General features: G+C 38.0%; 1 protein-coding gene across 5 annotated transcripts in view; it reads right to left on the bottom strand.

Moving 5' to 3' along the window:
• Positions 1-21,034, bottom strand: part of Atad2 (ATPase family AAA domain containing 2) — a 47,468-nt gene that overhangs the window by 15,360 nt on the left and 11,074 nt on the right. For 4 of the 5 annotated variants that reach the window (XM_076555747.1, XM_006990673.3, XM_076555750.1 and 1 more), the window contains 15 exons: positions 20,791-20,956; positions 20,034-20,136; positions 19,724-19,811; positions 18,031-18,195; positions 17,036-17,153; positions 12,650-12,754; positions 10,539-10,647; positions 10,060-10,175; positions 8,766-8,940; positions 8,019-8,107; positions 4,762-4,921; positions 3,433-3,523; positions 1,771-2,085; positions 1,521-1,653; positions 396-582 (listed from right to left, as the gene is read on the bottom strand). In XM_076555747.1, the coding sequence (XP_076411862.1) occupies positions 396-582; positions 1,521-1,653; positions 1,771-2,085; positions 3,433-3,523; positions 4,762-4,921; positions 8,019-8,107; positions 8,766-8,940; positions 10,060-10,175; positions 10,539-10,647; positions 12,650-12,754; positions 17,036-17,153; positions 18,031-18,195; positions 19,724-19,811; positions 20,034-20,136; positions 20,791-20,956 (2,120 nt within the window). Of the gene's footprint in view, positions 1-395; positions 583-1,520; positions 1,654-1,770; positions 2,086-3,432; positions 3,524-4,761; positions 4,922-8,018; positions 8,108-8,765; positions 8,941-10,059; positions 10,176-10,538; positions 10,648-12,649; positions 12,755-16,826; positions 16,956-17,035; positions 17,154-18,030; positions 18,196-19,723; positions 19,812-20,033; positions 20,137-20,790; positions 20,957-21,034 lie in introns of those variants that run through there. The other variant, XM_076555751.1, reaches the window with a different exon arrangement.

Genomic DNA, 21,034 nt, shown 5'->3' with positions numbered 1-21,034 from the left:
TTAAACAAGTATACAAATATAAAATAGTTTTAAATTTACCAATTAAATTAAACATATCAACAACAGAAACACTTGATAAACAAATAGAATATTTGTGGACTGACTAAGGAACAGTCATTGTCGTAAGAACTTCAATTCTCACAACAGCCAAATTATATCACACCTTGCAAACAGGAAAAAATGAAGTAGAGAAATCTAATAACTCACCCAAGGATGTGAGAAATAAAATATATACTATTTAATAACTAACCAATTATACAGTTCTATTTTGTAAGCTTTAAGTCAGTTTTTTTTTTTGTTTTTTTTTTTTTAAGTTGAAGTTAAAAACCGGAGTCAACTCTGAACTTTATCTCTGAATGACTGCTTTATAACTTGTTGACTGGAAAACAACTTACCTGGGAACATGTCTCTTCAGGAGATGTAGTACTGATGCCAAAAAGAACAGGAATGTCTAATGTATATACAGTAAATTTTTCCAAAGCATGGATGACAGCTGGTGCCAAGTGAGAACTCTGTCCAAATCCTGGTTCTCCCACTATTAATAATCTTGGTCGAAAAGACATAGGTTGGTAACAGGCATTTCTGAAAAAAATTAATAAGCTGTATTTTGGGGAAAAATGTAAATGTTTCCCTTAAATTGAAAATTTCAAGTCTTCAGAAGCCTTGCTCATTTGGCTAGCTGATTATAACATGGCTGGGTTTCTCACAATGACTGTGCCAAATTTAAGAATTCTTTTACATCATAACGACAGCTACAACACATTTTGAATTTTCTTCTTTTTTTAAGACAGGGTTTCACTATATAGCTCTAGCTGTCCTAGAACTCGATAATACAGATGAAGCTGGACTCAAACTATTAAGAAATCCATCTAACCCTGTCTCCCAAGCGTGGGATTAAAGGTGTATGTCACCACACCTAGTCAAATTTGTTATTTAAAAAAATTTATGTGCATGAGTACTGAATGCATGTTTGCACCACTTGGATACAGCGGAGGCCAGAAGATGTTGTGTCCCCTGGAACTGAAATTACAGATGGTTATGAGCTGCTATGTGAGTGCTGGGAATTGAACCTAGGTCCTCTGGAAGAGCGGCCAGTGCTCTTAACTGCTTAGCCATCTCTTCATCATCTATCAAAATTTGATATTCTTTAATGTGTGCACATGCGTGGTACAGGCTAGAGGACACCCTCAGGTGCCATCCTCAGGAACACTAACTACCTCCAGTGAGACTGAGTCTCTCTCTTACTGGTCTGGAGTTCAGCAATTAGGTTAGCCTAGGTGGCTAGTGAGTCCCAGGGAACCTGGCTCCCCAGTACTGGAATTACAAGGACACGCCACCATTCTCTACAGTAGGTTTTCATGTTCAAAATGCAAGCATTTAACCAACTGAACCCTCTTGCTAGCTCTGATTTTAACTTAAATAAAAAGCTGATTGGCTAGCATTTTTTACCTTGTCAAACAAATTTCACTTATTTTTATGGAATTTACATACCAAAACATTCATTTGCAGGGAAAACATACCTATTTAAATGAAGAAAATTTAAATTTTCTTTTGCCTGATTAAAGGGTTTTTGAGAAAGTCCATTTTCATACACCGATGGTATATCATCATCACTGTATGCCAAATCACTTTCTAGCAAAGGGCAAGAAACATCTACAAAATAATAATAATAATAATAATAATAATAATAATAATAATAATAATAATAGTCCATTAGTAATATTTCTTTGTCATACTTTCTTTCTTTCAATGGTCAATCAAGTTTTATACCTGAATTTAAAAGTTTGCTGGTTCCAACTTCTACATGGGGAAATACTTTCTGTAAGGCTTCTAAGATCATATGAACAGTATTTTGCAGCAGTGGTTTCACAATGGCAGACAGTGCCTGTCCAGGTGATGTCACAGCTCTCTGGGAAGCTGGTATTATCTTCTGCATAGCAGTCTCAAAATCCTTAGCTGAGATATTAATTGAAGAGAGGTCCAACTGTAGCTTCTCACTGGTGGTATAGATCTGTGGGTACCGTCGACGCAGGGCACATAAAGCAGCTTCGGCACATATTGACTTAATATCTGCACCACAGTATCCTATCCCAATCAACCAAGCGGGGGGAAAAAAGCAAAACTCTCAAGAAAAATTTAAAAATTAAGTCTTATATTAGTAAAATATTTACAAGGAACTAAAATTTCTATAAAGTGAACTTAAATGGCTTCACCATATTAGTAACTTGTGAATGAAACATGCAAGCACTAAATATGGGATAAAGGTTAAAAGCAAGAATTCTGTTGTTTTTCTTTGTTTGAGACAGGATCTCACTGTAGTTTTGGTTGGTCTGAACTCTCCATGTAGGACCAAGCTGGCCTCAAACTCACAGAGATCTACCTGCCTTTGTATCGGGAATGATGGGATTAAAGATGTGTGCCACCACATCTGGCCAAAATCAGAGGAAGCTCAGATTCTAATTTGTCATTTACTGTGTGATCTTTCAAGACTCACTTATGCTCTGCAGGGGATTCTTCATCTGTCAAATAACAATACTGTCTAATTCACAGGGCTGTCACTATTTTCATGTCTAATCTGCTTTCAAATTCCTTCAATGATCAATTTGTTCATTTTTAAAAAGATTTATTTTAATATGTCTATTTAATTATGTGAAAGGTGTGTGCATTTATATGAGTGCAGATGCCCATGGAGGCCAGAAAGGGGTGTTATAGTCCTTGGAGCTGGAGCTATAGAGTGAGCCACCTGACTAAGGTTCTGGAAATAAAACTAGAGACCTCTGAAAGAGTAGTATGTACTTGTACCAACTGAGCTATTTCTCTAGCCCTCAATTTTCTCATCTTTATATTTTAATTTTTTGAGACAAAGTACCATTACATACACATAGCTGACCTGACACTCACTATACTTAAGATGGCCTTAAACTCAAGCCAACCTTGCCTCAGTCTCCCAAGTGCTAGGGATACAGGGCTATGTTGCTACACTTGGACAACTATCCGTACTTTAATGTCTAGGATCTTGGAGGTTAACACATGCCACAAAGGAGATAAAAACAAATGAACCATGCTCTCTACAGATCAGCTTCCTTCCTTCCTGTGCAGTCAAGGATGACTATAAACTTGCAGGATACCTTCACCTCCCACTGCTATCACTGCATGTGTGTGAACCAGCATCTAGCTAAATCTGTTGCTTTGTTGCGTGTGAATATGGATATGTAGAGGTCAGAGGATAACTTTGTGGAGCCAAGTTATTCTCTCCCATCTTCAGGTATGCTCCAGGGACTGAACCCAGGTCACCAGGCTTGAGCTGCAAGCAACTTTATCCACTAGGCCATCTCACCAGCCTTTTAAATCTAAACTTTAAGGCAATACCCAACTTGTTCCATCTTTGAAATGAACACAACATTTTTCACCTGTGTTCAAAATAATATTTACCAACACAGTTTTCTGCTAGTTCTTCTAAGAATATGTCCAGTGGTTTTGGATTCCAATCTCTTGTATGAATCTTCAGAATCTCTTTTCGAGCCTGTGGGGGGAGTGGTGGTGGTGGAATAAAACCTTCAATTTTAATTTTTTACATCTATAATCAAGTTACTCCAATAAGAAATGCTTCAATTTAAATTACTTTTAATTATTTAAAATTTTAAAGTAACCAAAACTTAATATAAATAGAAGTATGAGGCCGTGAAAACGAGGAGAAAGATGCACCTGTAGGCATTTAACAAAATTAAGCAGATTTCCATTTAATGTGCCCAAGTTATATTCATCACTTTAAGTAAATTTAAAAATTAAGAAGTATGTTCATCCTGGAGCACATTAAGAATTAAGAGTACTGGGCTGGAGAGATGGCTTAGAGGTTAAGGGCACCGACTGCTCTTCCAGAGGTCCTGAGTTCAATTCCCAGCAACCACATGGTGGCTCACAACCATCTGTAGTGAGATCTGGCGCCCTCTTCTGTATTCATAATAAATAAATCTTTAAAAAAAAAAAAAGAATTAAGAGTACTGACAGCTCTATTCAGTTTCATTGTTAATACATATTTTTTAATTTAATTATATCTGTGAGTGGGTATGTGCACCTGAGTACAGTTGCTTTTGGATTCAAGAAGAGGGTGTTGGATTCCCCAGCTGGAGTTACAGGTGGTCCCGACCTAACTTGGGTCCTCTAACAAAGATGTAAGTAAGCATTCTTAACCCTGAGCCATCCCTCCAGCCAGCTCTATTCATATTTTATTACATACTTCTCAAAAGCATTACATTAAGTGCCTTTAGCCTAACTGCAGTACAATGGTGTTCAGGAAGAAGACAAAGCTAACGGGCTAGCTAGGGACTCATTAAGTTACTGAAGTTTAACTGACAACATCAAGGATATACAATATCAATTTTATTATATTATAAAATTATTTATAACAATTTTAAGAGCAGTTGGGGAGGGAGACATGCTTAAATAGATTACCTCTATTGACTTCTTTTGAACAATCGTGATACAAAAACGAAAGTCTTCAACTTTTTATTCTATCAGAACTTGTTATTGGGAGTGGAAAACAGCTCAGTGGATCAAGGCACTTGTAATCAAACTTGATGAGCTGAGTTCTACCCACCAGACCCACAAAGCACAGGGAGAAAACTGACTCTAAGTTGTTTTCTGACCTCTACACCTGCACTGTGGCACAAACACTCCCTGCCTATCCCCCTACCCCTGCCATATAAAGGGATGTAATTGTACAAAACTGTTAAAAATAAAAAGTATTTAAAATTTCCTTACATCTTTATCAGGTAGACTGAAAAGGAATTCTCTGTCAAATCGACCAGGCCTTCGTAAAGCAGGGTCTATGGAATCTAGTCTGTTCGTAGCACCAATGACCACAATTTCTCCTCTGCTGTCCAAACCATCCATAAGAGCTAACAGTGTTGAAACAATAGAACTAAACATAAAAATAAGAAAATAAATTAGTAGTACTATGAACAAAGAGTCTATCACTCAGTAATATTTTTTGAAAAGATTTAATGTATAAACGTGCAAATGAATTTTCTTATAGAACCTAGCTATTTTTCAATGGAAAAAGAATCAAAACACAGGGTGTGGAGGTCCACAAAGGTTTCCTAGTGAGATCTGAGCTTGCTTTACCCAGCAGAGCTGCACTAGAGGACTGCTTGACCATGTGTGGGTTACCAGGTATTTTGGAAGGGTCTGCACTTGGATGTGTGGTATGCTTTGATCTAGCAAGGAGAGGTCTTTTGCCCTGCCCCTTGGTGTTCCTTAATTAAAAAAAAAAAAAAAAAAAAAAAAAAAAAGCCATTGGAAGAGACAGAAGGGACCAGTGGATAAGGATCCAGGCCCTCCTGAGGCTCTTCTGTGTTTCTATCTGTTTCTCTCCCCTCTATCCTTCTATCTAAATCTCTTATCCCTCACTCCTCAGGAGTACCCTGGGGAGAAAGTACCACAACAGGGAAACTGGAGAGATGGCTCAAGGGGTTAAGAACCCTTGCTGAGAAAGAGGATCTGAGTTCCAATTCTCCAGCACCCATATAAAAGCCAAGTACCACTGAGTATGTTTACTACCTCAGCATGGTGAAGCAAAAGACAAATAAATCACCAAAGTTCACTGGCTCACCAGTCAGCCTAACCAAGCAGTGAGCTTCAGGTTCAGTGAGAGGACCTGTCTCAAAACTAATGGGTGAGGAGATGGCTCAGTAGTTAAAGTGCTTGCTTTGCAAGAACAAAGTTGGAGTTTAGATCCCCAGAACACACTTTAATTGCCAAGCTGAGTGTAGCAAACTTGCCTATAATTTCTGTCTCATAAGGTTAAGACATGAGATCACCACAAATTGGTTAGTAACTAGCCAAACTGGTGAGGTCTAGGTTAAAATGACCTTGCTTCAATAAATAAGGTGAAAGGAAAAGCATTCAAGATGATTTGCAACATTAACTTCAAACTTCCATATGCATCCCCAAACAGCTTGTCTACACACATGCACTTACTTGAGCACACACGTGCAAACACGTAAAACAAAATATAAAAACTGTGAAATGGAAAGTGAAGGAGGAATAACTCAACATGAGTGCACACAAGCACCCATGTGCTCACATACACCAATTTTAAAAATAAAAACAAATACACTGAAATCAAGGGATGGTGTGTGTGCTGTTCGGGTGTGCAGTGTTTACCAAATATGTGCAAGGCTGTGTTCAATCCTCAGGACCGGGGGTGGGGGGTGGAGGGGTGGGGGTCGGGGTGGGACTGAAATCAACTGACAATATAAATAATCTTCAGAGCCACAAATGGACCCCAGATTTATATAGCATATATATATATGTAATTTATATAGCATATTTCACAAGGAAACTTGAAAGTTCCAAATCAAACACTATAACATGAAAAAAAATTAGTACTTTTATAGAGGACAAATTACCTAAAAATTATAAAACATACTCACGTGTACATTGGCAAACCAAGTAGACTATACATACACACATGTACATAGACACATACACACAAATATACAAGAAACACTTGAAAATTATTTAAAATAATCATCAATCATTTGGGTGGTGGTAGCACATGCCTTTAATTCTAACACTCAGGAGGCAGAGGCAGGCCAGTCTCTGTGAGTTTGAGGCCAGCCTGGTCTACAGAGCGAGTTCTAGGACAGCCTGGACTGTTAAACAGAGAAACCAGGTCTCAAACCCTCCCCAAAAGAAAAACAAAATCCAGATAATTTGATATTCAAGACAGTTTAAAGCATTATCAATACAGATAATGACTTGGTTCTAACAAGGAATTGATTATTGAAAAGCATAGGAAGCTGTTGGTGTAGCTCAGTGGTAGTGTCTCCTAAAAGCGCAGGCAATACAGAATAAGTACAGCCTCTGACACATCATTCCATTTAAGTACTTCATGAAAGTAACTTCCACTTTACCCCAAAGTAACAATACTCCTGTATTATCTAATACTCAATATTTTTCAGTTCCCCCACATCTTTTGCTGTAGTGAGAATCAAGCCTCTTACCTTGTGAATGTTAGGCAAGCTCCACATCACTGAGCTATACCCCAAACCCCTAAAAGAATATTTCATACTTGACTTGTTCAACATAAGATCTGTAAGATCCACACACCTCATCTGTACCTCAAATCCATACATAATAGTTCCCATTGTACATTCTCCTCCGCCACACCATTTATTTGTTGAAAAATGAAGTCATTTGTGACCTAAAATTTGCTTCCTATGTTCTGGATTGGGCTGACTGCTTGCTGATGGGGTCATTTCAACTAGTCTTTTATTTTTCATCTTCTCTTGTAAACCAATACCGAGACCCCAGTAGCCCTGGCTGTCCTGGAACTTACTCTGCAGACCAGGCTGGCCTCGAAATCAGAGACCCACCTGTCTGTGCCTCTTGAGTGCTGGGATTAAAGGTGTACACTACCATATGCAGCTCAGTTTTTTTCCTTATCTTTAAAATGAGGTTTGGTATTCTTATCTTAAACCAGTAGAATCACTCTAGAAGAATTAGTTGGCAACATTTAAGATATATTTAAATATCAAGCATAAAACTTGAGAAAGAAAAAACTAATTCTTAGGTCTCAGTTATAGACAAGCTAGAACTACAGATAACTGGTTATGTCAGCCACATTCTATACCACAGCCTTGTTCTGATCAATGGCCTGTGAATATATGTTTGGATCATAAGTTAAATCTTCTGTAACCAAGATCTTTTTTTTTTTTTTTTTTAAGATTTATTTATTTATTATGTATACAGAAGAGGGCGCCAGATCTCATTACAGATGGCTGTGAGCCACCATGTGGTTGCTGGGAATTGAACTCAGGACCTCTGGAAGAGCAGTCGGTGCTCTTAACCTCTGAGCCATCTCTCCAGCTGTAACCAAGATCTTAAAACTACTGATAGTAACCTGATTCTCAGAACAAGTCCACTTTTTAAAACACATATATATGTATTTGGGTTTCTTTCACCATTTAATACTTATCTTTGTATAACATCAACACAACTCAATCAAGTTTTACCTGTGAATCTGATCTTGCCTGCTAGATCGTACTGGAGCCAGACCATCGATTTCATCAAAGAAAATAATTGCTGGGCGCATTTGATAAGCCTGAAAGAGGGTTCAGCAGTCCTGAGTTATCACAAAGAGCTTCAAATAGATTTAATACAAAGCATTTTAATCTATTTTCATTCAAATTTGTTATGAATATAGTTTATAAATTGGAATATATGCCTTTTCAATCTATTTTCATTCAACCTTGCTTACCACAATTTGCCATTTATAACTACTTATAAGACAAATATAAATTCCAAAAACTGTTTTTAGAACTATACATACATACATTCATTATATTAACATAATTTTATTTGCATTTTCAACTGAAAACATCCAAAATATTCCAGTAGTATAGTTACTGGACACAGAGAAAAATTTCATTATTGACCATGGAAACAAATAGAGGACAGTGTTAAATAGAAAAATATTACTCAATAAAATGCCAAACTTAAAAAAAAATCAGAGCTGTGTACTGCATACAAGGAGTGGGATCAGTCCAAGAGAGAATTTTCAAGATGTGAACTCCCAGCTTCCTGTCTCTGCCACCTTGCCTGCCACCTGCTGCTGTGCCTCCCCACCAAGATGGACTCTTATCCCTTGAGAACCGTAAGCCCAAATAAACCTTCATCCATTAAAAAAATAAAATTAAATTAATCCTTATACATTTGAATCTGCAGATTAAAATCTATATAGGTAAATTTTAATATCATACCTGATCAAATAGCAATCGTAGCTGCCTTTCAGATTCTCCAACCCATTTACTCAGACAATCAGCACCTTTCCTCATGAAAAAGGCCACTCTTTTATCCCCTTGACTGCACTCATTGGCAAGTGCTCTAGCAACCAATGTTTTTCCAGTTCCAGGTGGACCATAAAACAAACAACCTCTGTAAAACATGTTAAACATTTTTAGTATTAAATTAAAGGGTAGATACTGAAACAAAAATTAAGAACCAATTTCATAACCACTTTAATTAGTTAATTAAAAATATTAAACCACTGAAATAGTTTCATTATACAAAGTATAGGTTTAAACTCTGGAAGTTAATACCAATACAATATAATTAATACAGAAACTAAATAAATCCCTTTATTTGAAACATTGTCCTTCACTACTAGATCATACACATATGTATATATTACCATGCATATGTAATCATATAATACAATCATATAATTCTCTTTTGATTTTTATGTGGAGGGGATAGTATTTCAAGGAGGAATTTACAGAAAACTGGTGTGTATTGGCTTAAAAAATTACTAGTAATTACATGTGTGAGAAGAGGATAACTCTATAGAGCTGGTTCTCTCCTTCCACCTTTACAATGGTTTTAGGGATCAAACTTAGGTTGCCAGGCTTGTGATTAAGAGCACTTGATGCTCTTCCAGAATACCAGAGTTTGGTTCCCAGCATCCAAGCCTGGTGGATCACAAGCAGTCTGTAACTCCAGCTCGTGATTGAATGACTTCTAGCCTCCACAGACACCCCACACAGGTGGCACACACTCACACATGCACATAAACAGAGAATAATGTTAATAAAGGAACCAGCAACTAGCACTTTAAAAGGAGTTAGTCAGCAAAAAGTTTAAGAGGACGGGAAATGGCTTAGCAAGTAAAAGCACTGGCTACATGAGCTTGAGCATCTTGGTTCAAATCCCCAGAACACATGCAAAAAGCTGGTTGTGGTTCTGTGGACACCTGCAATCCCAGCGCTGTGGGGGATGGGATACAAGGACTGCTGCAGCTTCTGGCTGGCAGCCTAGCTCCTAGCTCCAGATTCAGTGAGAGGTAGTCTCAAGAGAATAAGGTGGCAAGTATGACAGCAGACACCTGACACCTGCCTCCAGCCTCCACATGCTCGCACGTGCACCCGCACCCACACACCCACTCGCTCACACACATCTCTCACACATACATAATTTAAGTAAAAATGTAAAGCTCTAAGAAGCCAGAGAGGCAACAGAAGCACAGCACACATTACAGTAAAGACAGATTTAGGTTACCTTGGGGGTTGAATTTTAAACTTTTCAAAGACTTCTGGATAAAGTAAGGGAAAGACTACCATCTCTTTTAGTGCTGCAATATGACTGGAGAGGCCACCAACACTATCAAATCGTACCTGGAATGAAACAGGACACAGGTCTGAGTTAAAATTAAAACACCGCCCTGTATCTTCATAACATTATCCCACAATCAACTGATTAAGACTTATAGTATTCCCAAGATTTTTTTTAATGTTTATTTTCTATGAGTCACCATGTGGATTCTGGGAATCAAATTCAGGTCCTCTGCAAGAGCAACAATGCTCTGAAGGCTGAGCCATCTCTCCAACTCCCCAAAGATTTTTGTTTTTAAAATGTATACAAAGATTTAAGTTTCCGATAAAAAAAAAAAAAAAATCAGTTTTTTTCTTTTAACTTAAAACAAAAGTAAAGTGAACGAAATTACACTTCAGGTAAAGCACAATCTTTAAAATACTCACTGAAGAATCTAGTTGCATTGGATCAACATCAGCAAGGTTTGCTCCAATTTTCATTCGATCTTTATAAATCCCTCTTATTTCATCTTTCCGAAAATTTAGTGGAAGGCACCTATTTAAAAAAAAACTCATGTGTGCGCGCACACACACAAATATATAAAGCCACACATCAAATCACCCTCCTCCCTAAATTCTATATTACAATATTATTTTTCTTATTAAAAAATGTTTGGCCGGGCGTTGGTGGCCCACATCTTTAGTCCCAGCACTTGGGAGGCAGAGCCAGGTGGATCTCTGTGAGTTTGAGGCCAGCCTGATCTACAGAGCAAGTTCCAGGACAGGCACCAAAAGCACACGGAGAAACCCTGTCTCGAAAACAAACTAACTAACTAACTAACTAACTAACTAACTAACAGGTTTGGGGTTAGGGGAAATGGCTCAGTGGGTAAAGTTCTTGCTGCCAATGTGGAGGACAAGAGCTAGCAATCTCCCAAATACATAAAATCTGGGTAGAAATAGCAGGACAAATGTAATCTTGGGGTCCTAGAAGTAGAGATAAGGAATCCTGGGGCTAGTTAGCCAGACTAGTCCCACGACTGAGCCCCTGTTCAGTGAGAGACGCTGCCTCAAAGTGGAGAGTGACTAGGCAACACACCCAGTGTCAACCTTCGGATTCTAATGAACACAAGGAACTGGAGTTACAGAACACTTGTGAGCCATCACGGGGTTGCTACAGGGCTTGGTGGTAGGTGCCTGCAATCCCAGCACTTGGAAAACCAGGAGTTCAAGATCCTAAACTACACAGAGCAAGTTCTACACCAGCCTGAGCTATGTCAGGCCTTGTCTCAAGAACAATAATCAACCAATCAATCAACCAACTAGCCCAACCTTCCTGTTTCAAACATTATTTTCTGCTCTGAAAATACTTTATTATTAGAATCCAATATTGTATTCATTCCTACCCAGTTAGCTATAAATGAGAACAACAATCTTGAATTGGCTAGCATGTGGACTAAAACTACAATTGAAAATAACCAAATATTTCAATTTCAATGTAGAATTTTCCAATAAGTTAAAAAAATACATTTAAAATGAAAAAAAAAAAAAGTCATTCCCTCAAGCCAATGTTCACCAAGCCAACATTAAATAAAGTCTATTACAATCCCTTTTACCATCTTGGTGTCTGTAGAGGCATGCTAGGAACAGGACTTCTAAAGGGCTGTGGTACAAGACCATTTTGGTTGGCTGTAAGCAAGGGCTCCAGAACCAAAAAGAACACATGGCTCTTTTTAAAATTGAAGGTGTTTATGCCTGAGATGAAACTGAATTTCTACTTAGGCAAGAGATGTGCTAACGTGTATAAAGCAAAAAACACAGCAAGTCCTGGAGTCAAATCTTGGGTAAGGTAACTTGGGCTTATGTAAACACAGCGGCATGATTCCTGCCAAATTCTGAAGCAACCTTCTTGCAAAGGCCAGTGGACACAGCTTTTGTGTGGTGCTGTACCCTCACAGATTTAAACTAATATTTAAACTTATAAAAAGTATGTAAGTAAATGTGAATTTGTGCTTTTGGGGCAAAAAAATAAAAAAGCCTAATAGACTGGTCCAGAAAAAACTATAGCCGTATGTTCTAGCCTACCATTTGTTTCAACTACAGAGATTTCTAGTAAGGCAAAAGTTTGCTTTGTGTTAATCTCTGGTGCAACCCTTTAATCAGCTAAACTGTACTTATTCCTAACTTATTGTTCTTTCTCATCACCCATAAAAAGGTGTCTGAGGACTGGCAACATGGCTTATGAGTTATGTCAAGCCTGACAACTTGTGTTTAATTTCTGGAACCCACACAAGTGGAAGGAGAAACCAACTAAATCAACTCCTTTAACCTCCACAGGCACACCAGGGCAGGCAGGTGTCCCGCCAATGATACAAGCATAATTGTAAGGAAAAATTATTTTCAAAATGTATTTGGTAGTTTTAAAACTCATCTATCACACCTCTTCTCCTCCCAATTTTTTGTTTGCTTACCACATAGCCCAGGCTGGCCCTAGAACTCTTAAGCCCCAAAGTGCTGAAATTAAAGGTGTGAGCCACCACACCAGGGTCAGAGCTCACCTGTTAATAGCTCTATTTCGGTTCCTTTTTCTTCTCCTCTCGAAGTGCTCATCTTCAGAAGAGGAAGAGGAAGTAGAGTCACTACTGTGGATTGCATGCCTTCGCCTAAACAGAGAGATAGAAATCATGATGAGGGAAACAGAAAAAGGGAAGAGGACATAAGGATCAGAAATATCTAATGATCTAAAAAGACATATAAACAACATATTCTTCTAAAACAATGAAGTAAGCTTTGTTGGTTGAATCTTTAAGAGGTAAAAGATACAGCCAAGAGAAAGGGAAGGAAAACAAGAAGTTGTTAGAGCTGACTGTCAAATGTTCATTAAGATTAAAGATAATGTAGACAGTGACTTTTTAAGTCTTGAGACAGGGTCTCTGTGTAGTCCTGACTGAGATGAAGCTCACTATGTGGACCAGGTGGGCCAGAAAGGCAGAGATCAACCTGCCTATGTTTCCCAAGTGCTGGGAGTAAAGGCATGTGGCAACATGCCTGGCTGAACATGCATATTCAATATTATATAAAGTTTTACATGAGAAATTACCTGTTTTTGAAATGACAAGTAATTTTTTTTTAAGAAAAGATAATCTGTAATGAAAGAAAAAGCTACCAAGAAAGAAAGGTAAATAAGATTGCGCACTGTGTAAGGGTGCCCATCACCAAGGCTGACTCCCTGAGTTTTAATTCCTGGGACTCATAAAATGAGAGAAATGACTTCCTCAAATTGTCCTGACCTTCATATGTGCATAAACATACACTGGCACATACTAAATAAATATACTAAATGTTTTTAAATGCTGTGAGGTCTAAGAGTATACCTTAGTAGTAGGATATTTACTTTTCTCACATGAAGCCGTGAGAAATAAAAGAATAAGATGGTGCCAAGCATAGTGGAGCACACCTTTAACCCAGGCACTTGGGAGACAGAGGAAGGCTGATATTTGTGAGTTCAAGGCCAGCCTGGTCTACATAGTGAGTTCCAGGACAATCAGAGCCACACAGTGAGATCCTGTCTTCAAAACATAAAAAACAAAAAAAGAATTAAGGTGACCTTTTATTTATAGTGCATTGTCAACTTTATCAACTGTTAAGCATAGTATGAAACTCCAGTTACTTACAAAATATTAAGAATGTGATTAAGTTCTTAGTCAATAACAATGGGTCAAGACTACAAATACACAGGAAGAATGCCTTTGGACAGTTGCACAAACTCACAGAAAGAAAAACAATAACAAAGAAAATCTGGCTGAGAAAACTTTAAAGAGTCTATTGGCTTAGGAGCTACAATGTTCTCTTGAGTTAGAATATAATCACTAAGCACGTATTTTCAAAGACACAAAAGGTTCACAATCTTTTATAAAAGTATCTATACAGCTGGGCAGCAGGGGCACACGCCTTTAGTCCCAGAACTTGGGAGGCAGAGCAAGGCGGATCTCTGAGTTAGAGGCCAGCCTGGTCTACAGAGCAAGATCCAGGACAGGCACCAAAACTACACAGAGAAACCCTGTCTCGAAAAACCAAAAAAGTATCTATACAATCCAGATCTAGACTTTATCTTTAAAAACTTGGGCTGGCTCGGAAGGCAGAGGCAGGCAGATCTCTCTGAGTGAGTTCCAGGAAAGGCACAAAGCTACACAGAGAAACCCTGTCTCGAAAAACCAACCAACCAACCAACCAACTACAACAAAAAACTTGGGCTGGAGTGCCTTAAGAGGTTAAGAGCACTTGTTGCTCTTCCAGAGGACCTGGGGTCAATTCTCAGTGCTCACATAGTGGTTCAAAACTGTCTAAACTAAGTCCCAGGGGATCCGACACCCTCTGTTTTCCACAGGCATTGCACAAAAGGTGAACAGATATCCGTTCAGGCAAAACACCCATACACATCAAATAAATAAACCTCTATGAACTAGTTATAACTACTCAGCAAAGGAAACGCGACCTGAAATAGCACAGAGCAATTTATGTTCTCTACACCACTCACTATGATTGTTCATAGATTTTATAAGAGGAATGCTAACATCTTGGACTACGCAGTGCTGGCTCAGGTAGCTGGAGATGGTTGCATGAAAAATCCCTTGCAAACAGCTCCAAATAAAATCTGAAATTTCAAACACAAATGGTTTCTAGGGTTTTGAGTAAGGGTTGGTAAAGCCAGAATAAACGAGAAAACAACCCTCTACTGATCTATATACCCAAGATCATTTCTATGATCATCGTGCAGCCAAAATTACATAGTACAAGCCTGCATACTTAGTATTACCATCAACACTCTAAAATATTCCCACTATGTGTAAACTTACTATATAGTAATAGAATCAAGACACATTTCACAATTTGAAGAAATGTCTATATTTACTGACTGTTTCCCATATACCCAACATGACATATTATTTATTTCCTACCACCTACTGCCAACTAGTGAGTGTTGAACCCAGAGCCTTACATGTGTCAAGCAAATGTGCTACCACTGAGATACACCAACCAGCCTTCTCATTTATTCTTTTTTTTTCTTTCGAGACAGGGTTTCTCTGTAGTTTTGGTGCCTGTTCCGGATCTCGCTCTGTAGACCATGCAGGCCTCGAACTCACAGAGATACGCCTGCCTCTGCCTCCCGAGTGCTGGGATTAAAGGCGTGCACCACCACCGCCCTCTCATTTATTCTTCTTTTTTTTTTTTTAAAGATTTATTTATTTATTATGTATACAGTGTTCTGTCTGCACACACCTCTGCAGGCCAGAAGAGGGCACCAGATCTCACTACAGATGGTTGTGAGCCACCATGTGGTTGCTGGGAATTGAACTCAGGACCTTTGAAAGAACAAGCAGTGCTCTTAACCTCTGAGCCATCTCTCCAGCCCCCTCATTTATTCTTAACTAAAATTCTGGACAACATACATTATTAATAGGCTCATTTTACAGTCAGGGTCAGTGAGGTTCAATTGGCTCAAAATATCAGAATAAATCAATGACGTTCAATTCCCAGGAACCACATGGTGGCTCACAACCATCTGTGATGAGATCTGATACCCTCTTCTGGCCTGCAGTCATACATGCTGCACACAAAATAAACAAATAAATCTTTGGAGGGGGTGGAGCCGAGATTGAGGAAATAGGAATGTCTTTGAAGAATGTATCTTTTTTTTTTTTTTTTTTGGAAACAGAGTCTTTGCTGGGCGGTGGTCGAGCATGCCTTTAATCCCAGCACTTGGGAGGCAGAGGGAGGTGGTGGATCTCTGTGAGTTCGAGGCCAACCTGATCTAGAGAGAGTTTCAGGACAGGCTCCCTCCTACCAAGAAAAGAGAGAGAGAAAGAAACATGGTCTTGCTAAGTTGACTAGGCTAGCCTTGAACTTGCTCTGTAGCCCAGACAGGTCTTAAACTGTCAGTATCGAGCTGAGATTAGAGGTCCAAACCACTAGGTCCAGCTTTTAACAACACTCTAAAGAGTTCATGAGAATACTGAAAATCAGGATGATATAAGAAGAACCTCAGAATGTCTACTTCTGATTCTGACAAATAAGAAGGCCTAAGGACACAGGTATACTTATTTTTCCTAAAAGAAACGACTCTTCAACACTTAAAAGTTTCTGCTTTCCATGACCAATACATGACCAGATCCTTTACAGATTCTCTGAGAATTGTTTAAATAGCTGAAAAACTTTGATTTCAGTCATATTTCCGAAAAATAATATTTTCAAGTTATTTTACATACCCACATCATTCTTGTCTTTCCTATTTACCAGTCACATAATAGTGCCCAAACTTTGGTTATCCAATTTATCAGAAAACCTTATTACTACTAGGATGGGAAAAGAAGTGTAAGTTACCTCTGTAAACTTCAATCTAAAAGAAAACAACTGTTGGGATATAGAAAGAAAGAAATCCTCTAGTAAAAAAAAAATAACTTTTTTTTTCCCTCTAAAACATAAGAGAAACAAACTATAAAACATCTAGAAAAAGGTGGCCAGTATCATGATCAAGCCTAGAAGTTATATAACTTAGAATATTTAACGTGGTGGGAGATTATGCTTGTGGCAGTATATAAAGAAAGGCTACAATCTAAATGTGAAATTTAAATGAAATCATCTTTGTAAAATACTTAACAGAGCCTAAACTACAATATATACTAAGTCAAAGTACATCTATTATTCAATGTGGTACAATGGAATAAACTATCTTACCAAGTAGTTACTAATACTTTCTATTAATGAAAGCAAAATCAAAAACAGTCACTGGCAATGGGAACTAGAGCACTAAATGCAGAGCAGAGCTCTCCCATGTATGGAATTCCAGAATTCCATCCTAATACACTCAATCCAAAGACTCTAGAATCTTGTCATAACATATCCAATTATGTTATCACAGATCAATCACTATTTCAGAACCTAACCTGTTCATTCGTTTACAATATGGACTTCTTGGTCCTGTAGAAGATAATCGGTATCTTGGTCTTGCAGGAGAAGCTGGGCCACTATAAAATATGTTGGGCTTTCTTTGGTGTCGAGGTTCTGGAAAAAGAAATGAGCATACATAATGTAAAATATATATAAAAAAATTTTGTCCTTTAAATACTTACAAAGGTGCTGCCTTCCATGAAAGTGCTAGTAAGCATCTAAAGAGTATTTTACTAATGTCATTTATCTATAGGGTTGATATTAAAAATATGTAATGGGGGCTGGGGACAGCTCAGCAGTAAAGAGCACTTGCTTTGAGAAGACCTGAGTTCCATTCTCAGGAACCACACTGAGAGACTTATAACCACCACCTGTAACTTCAATTACAGGGATCCAACACCCTTTTTGGCCTCCATGAACACTTCCGTGCAGGTGCTGCACACAAACAAGTATAAAGTATGTACAGGACAACCAACTAAAATACACACTAGCTACATACAATCATTATGATTATACATGTATAACAGATATTGTCTTCCTGAGCATAAAAGCTCACAAGTTGAGCTTTTTGAGGTATGGTGTTAACAGAAATCATCCTATCTTTATAAACAGAAGATTTAAAAAGATAAGACAAAAGTCTCAAAATAGCTCAGTTATTTGTTTTGTTCAAGGCAACATTTAACTCTTTATAAATGACAATGGGATAAACTACCCTTTGACATCTAATTTAGAATCGGTAACAATAACAAACAAACCAGGGCTGGTGAAATGAATCAGCAGGTAAGGGCACTTGTTACAAAGACTGATGACGTATGATCCCCAATACCCACACAGCTGAGATAACTGATTGCACCCCCATGTGCCATGTGGGGCAGGCGCGCGCGCGCGCGCACATACACACACACACACACACACACACACACACACACACACACACACACACACACACCCCTACAAATCTTTCTCCTGAAAGACCATTTGTAGTACTTACTTTCCAAAGGTGCTTGGTAGTACACAGTTGCTTTTCTCTGCCTAAGATAGTATCGTTTTTGATTATCTTCTTCTCCATCTTCATCATCTTCATCTTCATCATCTTCTTCATCTTCACCATCCTCATCCTCATCATCCTCTTGCTCTTCACCCTCTTCAGATGACTCTACAATTAAGAATATATAGGTCAGGGTAACTGCCACCAAACTAACAAACTGAGCTCCATGCCCAGGACTCACAAAGTCAGAGAACCGAGTCCTGCAAATTGTCCTCTGACCTCCACTCCACACACACTCACCACCTCCACCCAAAATAAACGTAATAAAAAATTTTTTAGGCCGGGTGGTGGCGGCGGCGGCGGCGCACGCCTTTAATCCCAGCACTCGGGAGGCAGAGGCAGGCGGATCTCTGTGAGTTCGAGGCCAGCCTGGGCTACCAAGTGAGTTCCAGGAAAGGCGCAAAGCTACACAAGAGAAACCCTGTCTCGAAAAACCAAAAATAAAATAAAATAAAAATAAAATAAATAAATAAAAAATTTTTAAAAAAAGAGATACATCCAATACACTCACCAAAAGGCTGACATTTTTTTTTAAACACAAGGAGTTGGTAGAGAAAGGGATCTTTTAAAACTTTATCTACTTTTTTATTATTCATAGAAAGAATTTCAACATTAAGAATTTTTCAAAATTGAAGTAAAAATTATAGAATTAAAACTTAGAAGCTCGGTGTGGAAGCACATGCCTTTAATTCAGTATTCAGGAGGCAGAGGCCAGCAGTTCTGTCTGAGTTTGAGGCACTCCACCCTTGTCTACACAGCAAGTACCAAGCCAGCCAAGGCACAAAGTGAGACATTGTCTCAAAAACAAAAAACAAAAAAAGGAAGACAAGAAGTTTGAAAAACATTGCTCGTAAATACCACATTAAAGTTTACAATGCTCTCAGAAATCTCAATATAAGCCAATTTTACCTAAAACTTTCAAGTTAATGTCGAATACTGATAGGTTTTATTTAATACCCTCAGAAACAAAGATTTGCCTTTTAAAACTTAATTCTTTGGCTATGGGAATTACATAAGTCTAACAAATACATTTATGACAAGGGTGAGATAGCTTCCACCAATTTTTAAAATATATTTCTGAAAACTGTTTTAAATCAAGAAAAAAAAATAAGTTATTAAATCTCAAATGTAGTAGTAAAATTAACTTTAATTGTTGGATGGTGGTGGTGCGTGAGTTTAATCTCAGCACTCTGGAGGCAGAGGCAGGAAGATCTCTGAGTCTAAAGCCAGTCTGGTCTACAGAGTGAGTTCCAGGACAGCCAGGGTTACAGAGAAAAACCCTGTCTCAAAAAGCCAAAACCAAAACCAAACCAAACCAAACCCAAACAACAACAAAAAAGAATAAATTAATAACTTTAGTCATTTTAATTAAAATAGTGATATATGATAAACTATCTATAGTTTTATTATACAAGCAAACCAATTTTTTTTTACCTTAACACTGTTGATTTCAGTTACTTTCTCTAACAAAACACACTATCCTGTTTTGAACTTTTCCTGGTCTATACCTCTCTTAAATTATAACCACTGCAAATTACAATAAATGTCACAGAAACTGAATAAGAAAGCTATTTCTTAGTAAGTTAAAAATGCTTAAATTTGAAGCCAGAAAACAGAAGATTGAAAACAAACTAACCCACACTGCCGTCTTGGTTATCAGTTGTTTCTTCATCAGCTTGTTGAATAGCCTTTCGTTTTCCTCTCGTGTACATACTAAGATTGCTCTACAAATGTTTAAACAAAAGCCATTAACATTTAGTGTATGTTCACACCAAAATTAAAACCCTCTCATTATTCTTAAAATGAAGACATAACTATAGATTTATAATTCTAGTAGTAACATAAAAAATCTAACAAATGCTGGACAAAATGATAATTACTACCCATAAATGAATGCATTAAATGGGAGACTGAGTCACCCACCACCTAATGAAAAATATTTTTACCTCTTCTGGTTCATTAAATACTCCCAAGCCTTCAAGTTTTTTCATTCGCTGTCTACGCATCTTTTTCATGTCGTCCATCTTTTGAAGTACAGCTTCAGCAGTGCTTTAAAAATATTAATAAAAATATTTCAGTGGGCTGGAGAGATGGCTCAGTGGTTAAGAGCACCAACTGCTCTTCTAGAGGTCCTGAGTTCAATTCCCAGCAACCACATGGTGGCTCACAACCACTTGTAATGAGATCTGGTGCCCTCTTCTGGCCTGCAGGGACACATGCAGGCAGAATACTGTATACATAATAAATAAAAATAAATCTTAAAAAAAAATATTTCAGTAAGAAGCCCTGACTTACTTGGTAAAATATTCAAACACTTCTTTCCATTAATTTAAACACACACATAGAGAATAAAGGTTACCAATAGCCATTCTCTTGTATGTTTCACATAAATCAAATAGATTACAATGTTCAGGATAGTGTCAGGGGTGTAGCTCAATGGTAGTGCACTTCCCTGGCATACACAAAATAGATATTCAATCCCTAAAATCTAGAGACAGAAAGGGAGGAGGAGGCCATGGAGATGGCACACACCTTTGGTCCTAGTAGGAGGCAGAGGCAGGCAGATCTCTGAGTCCAAGGTCAGCCAGCTACATAGTTGTGTGTGGGGGCGGGGGCGGGGGCGGTAATAGTAAAAATTCACAATCTTTCTCTAGTAGAGTTTGTTCCAGATACATAGTTTTGATCTTAAGCATTTTCACTTACTTCGTTATAAGCTTGTCAAACAGCACAGACTGGTTCACAGTACTGTAACGACTTCTAATCCTACAACTTCTTCGAACTTCAACATCTCCATTCTGTTCATGCAAATGTTCTGTACTTTGAGCAATGTTTCTATTCCTCAATGAGTGAGTAATTGGAATAGCTTTGTCTTCACAGATATGTACAGGAAAAGATTTCAAATAAGTATTAGCAAAACAACTTGAAAATGCACAGGACAGCTACTTTC

The sequence above is a fragment of the Peromyscus maniculatus genome, chromosome 20 (genome assembly GCF_049852395.1).
Source record: "Peromyscus maniculatus bairdii isolate BWxNUB_F1_BW_parent chromosome 20, HU_Pman_BW_mat_3.1, whole genome shotgun sequence".
Taxonomy (NCBI): Eukaryota; Metazoa; Chordata; class Mammalia; order Rodentia; family Cricetidae; genus Peromyscus; species Peromyscus maniculatus.
Note: the sequence above shows the minus strand (reverse complement) of the source record. Positions and strands in the feature narration are given on the sequence as shown.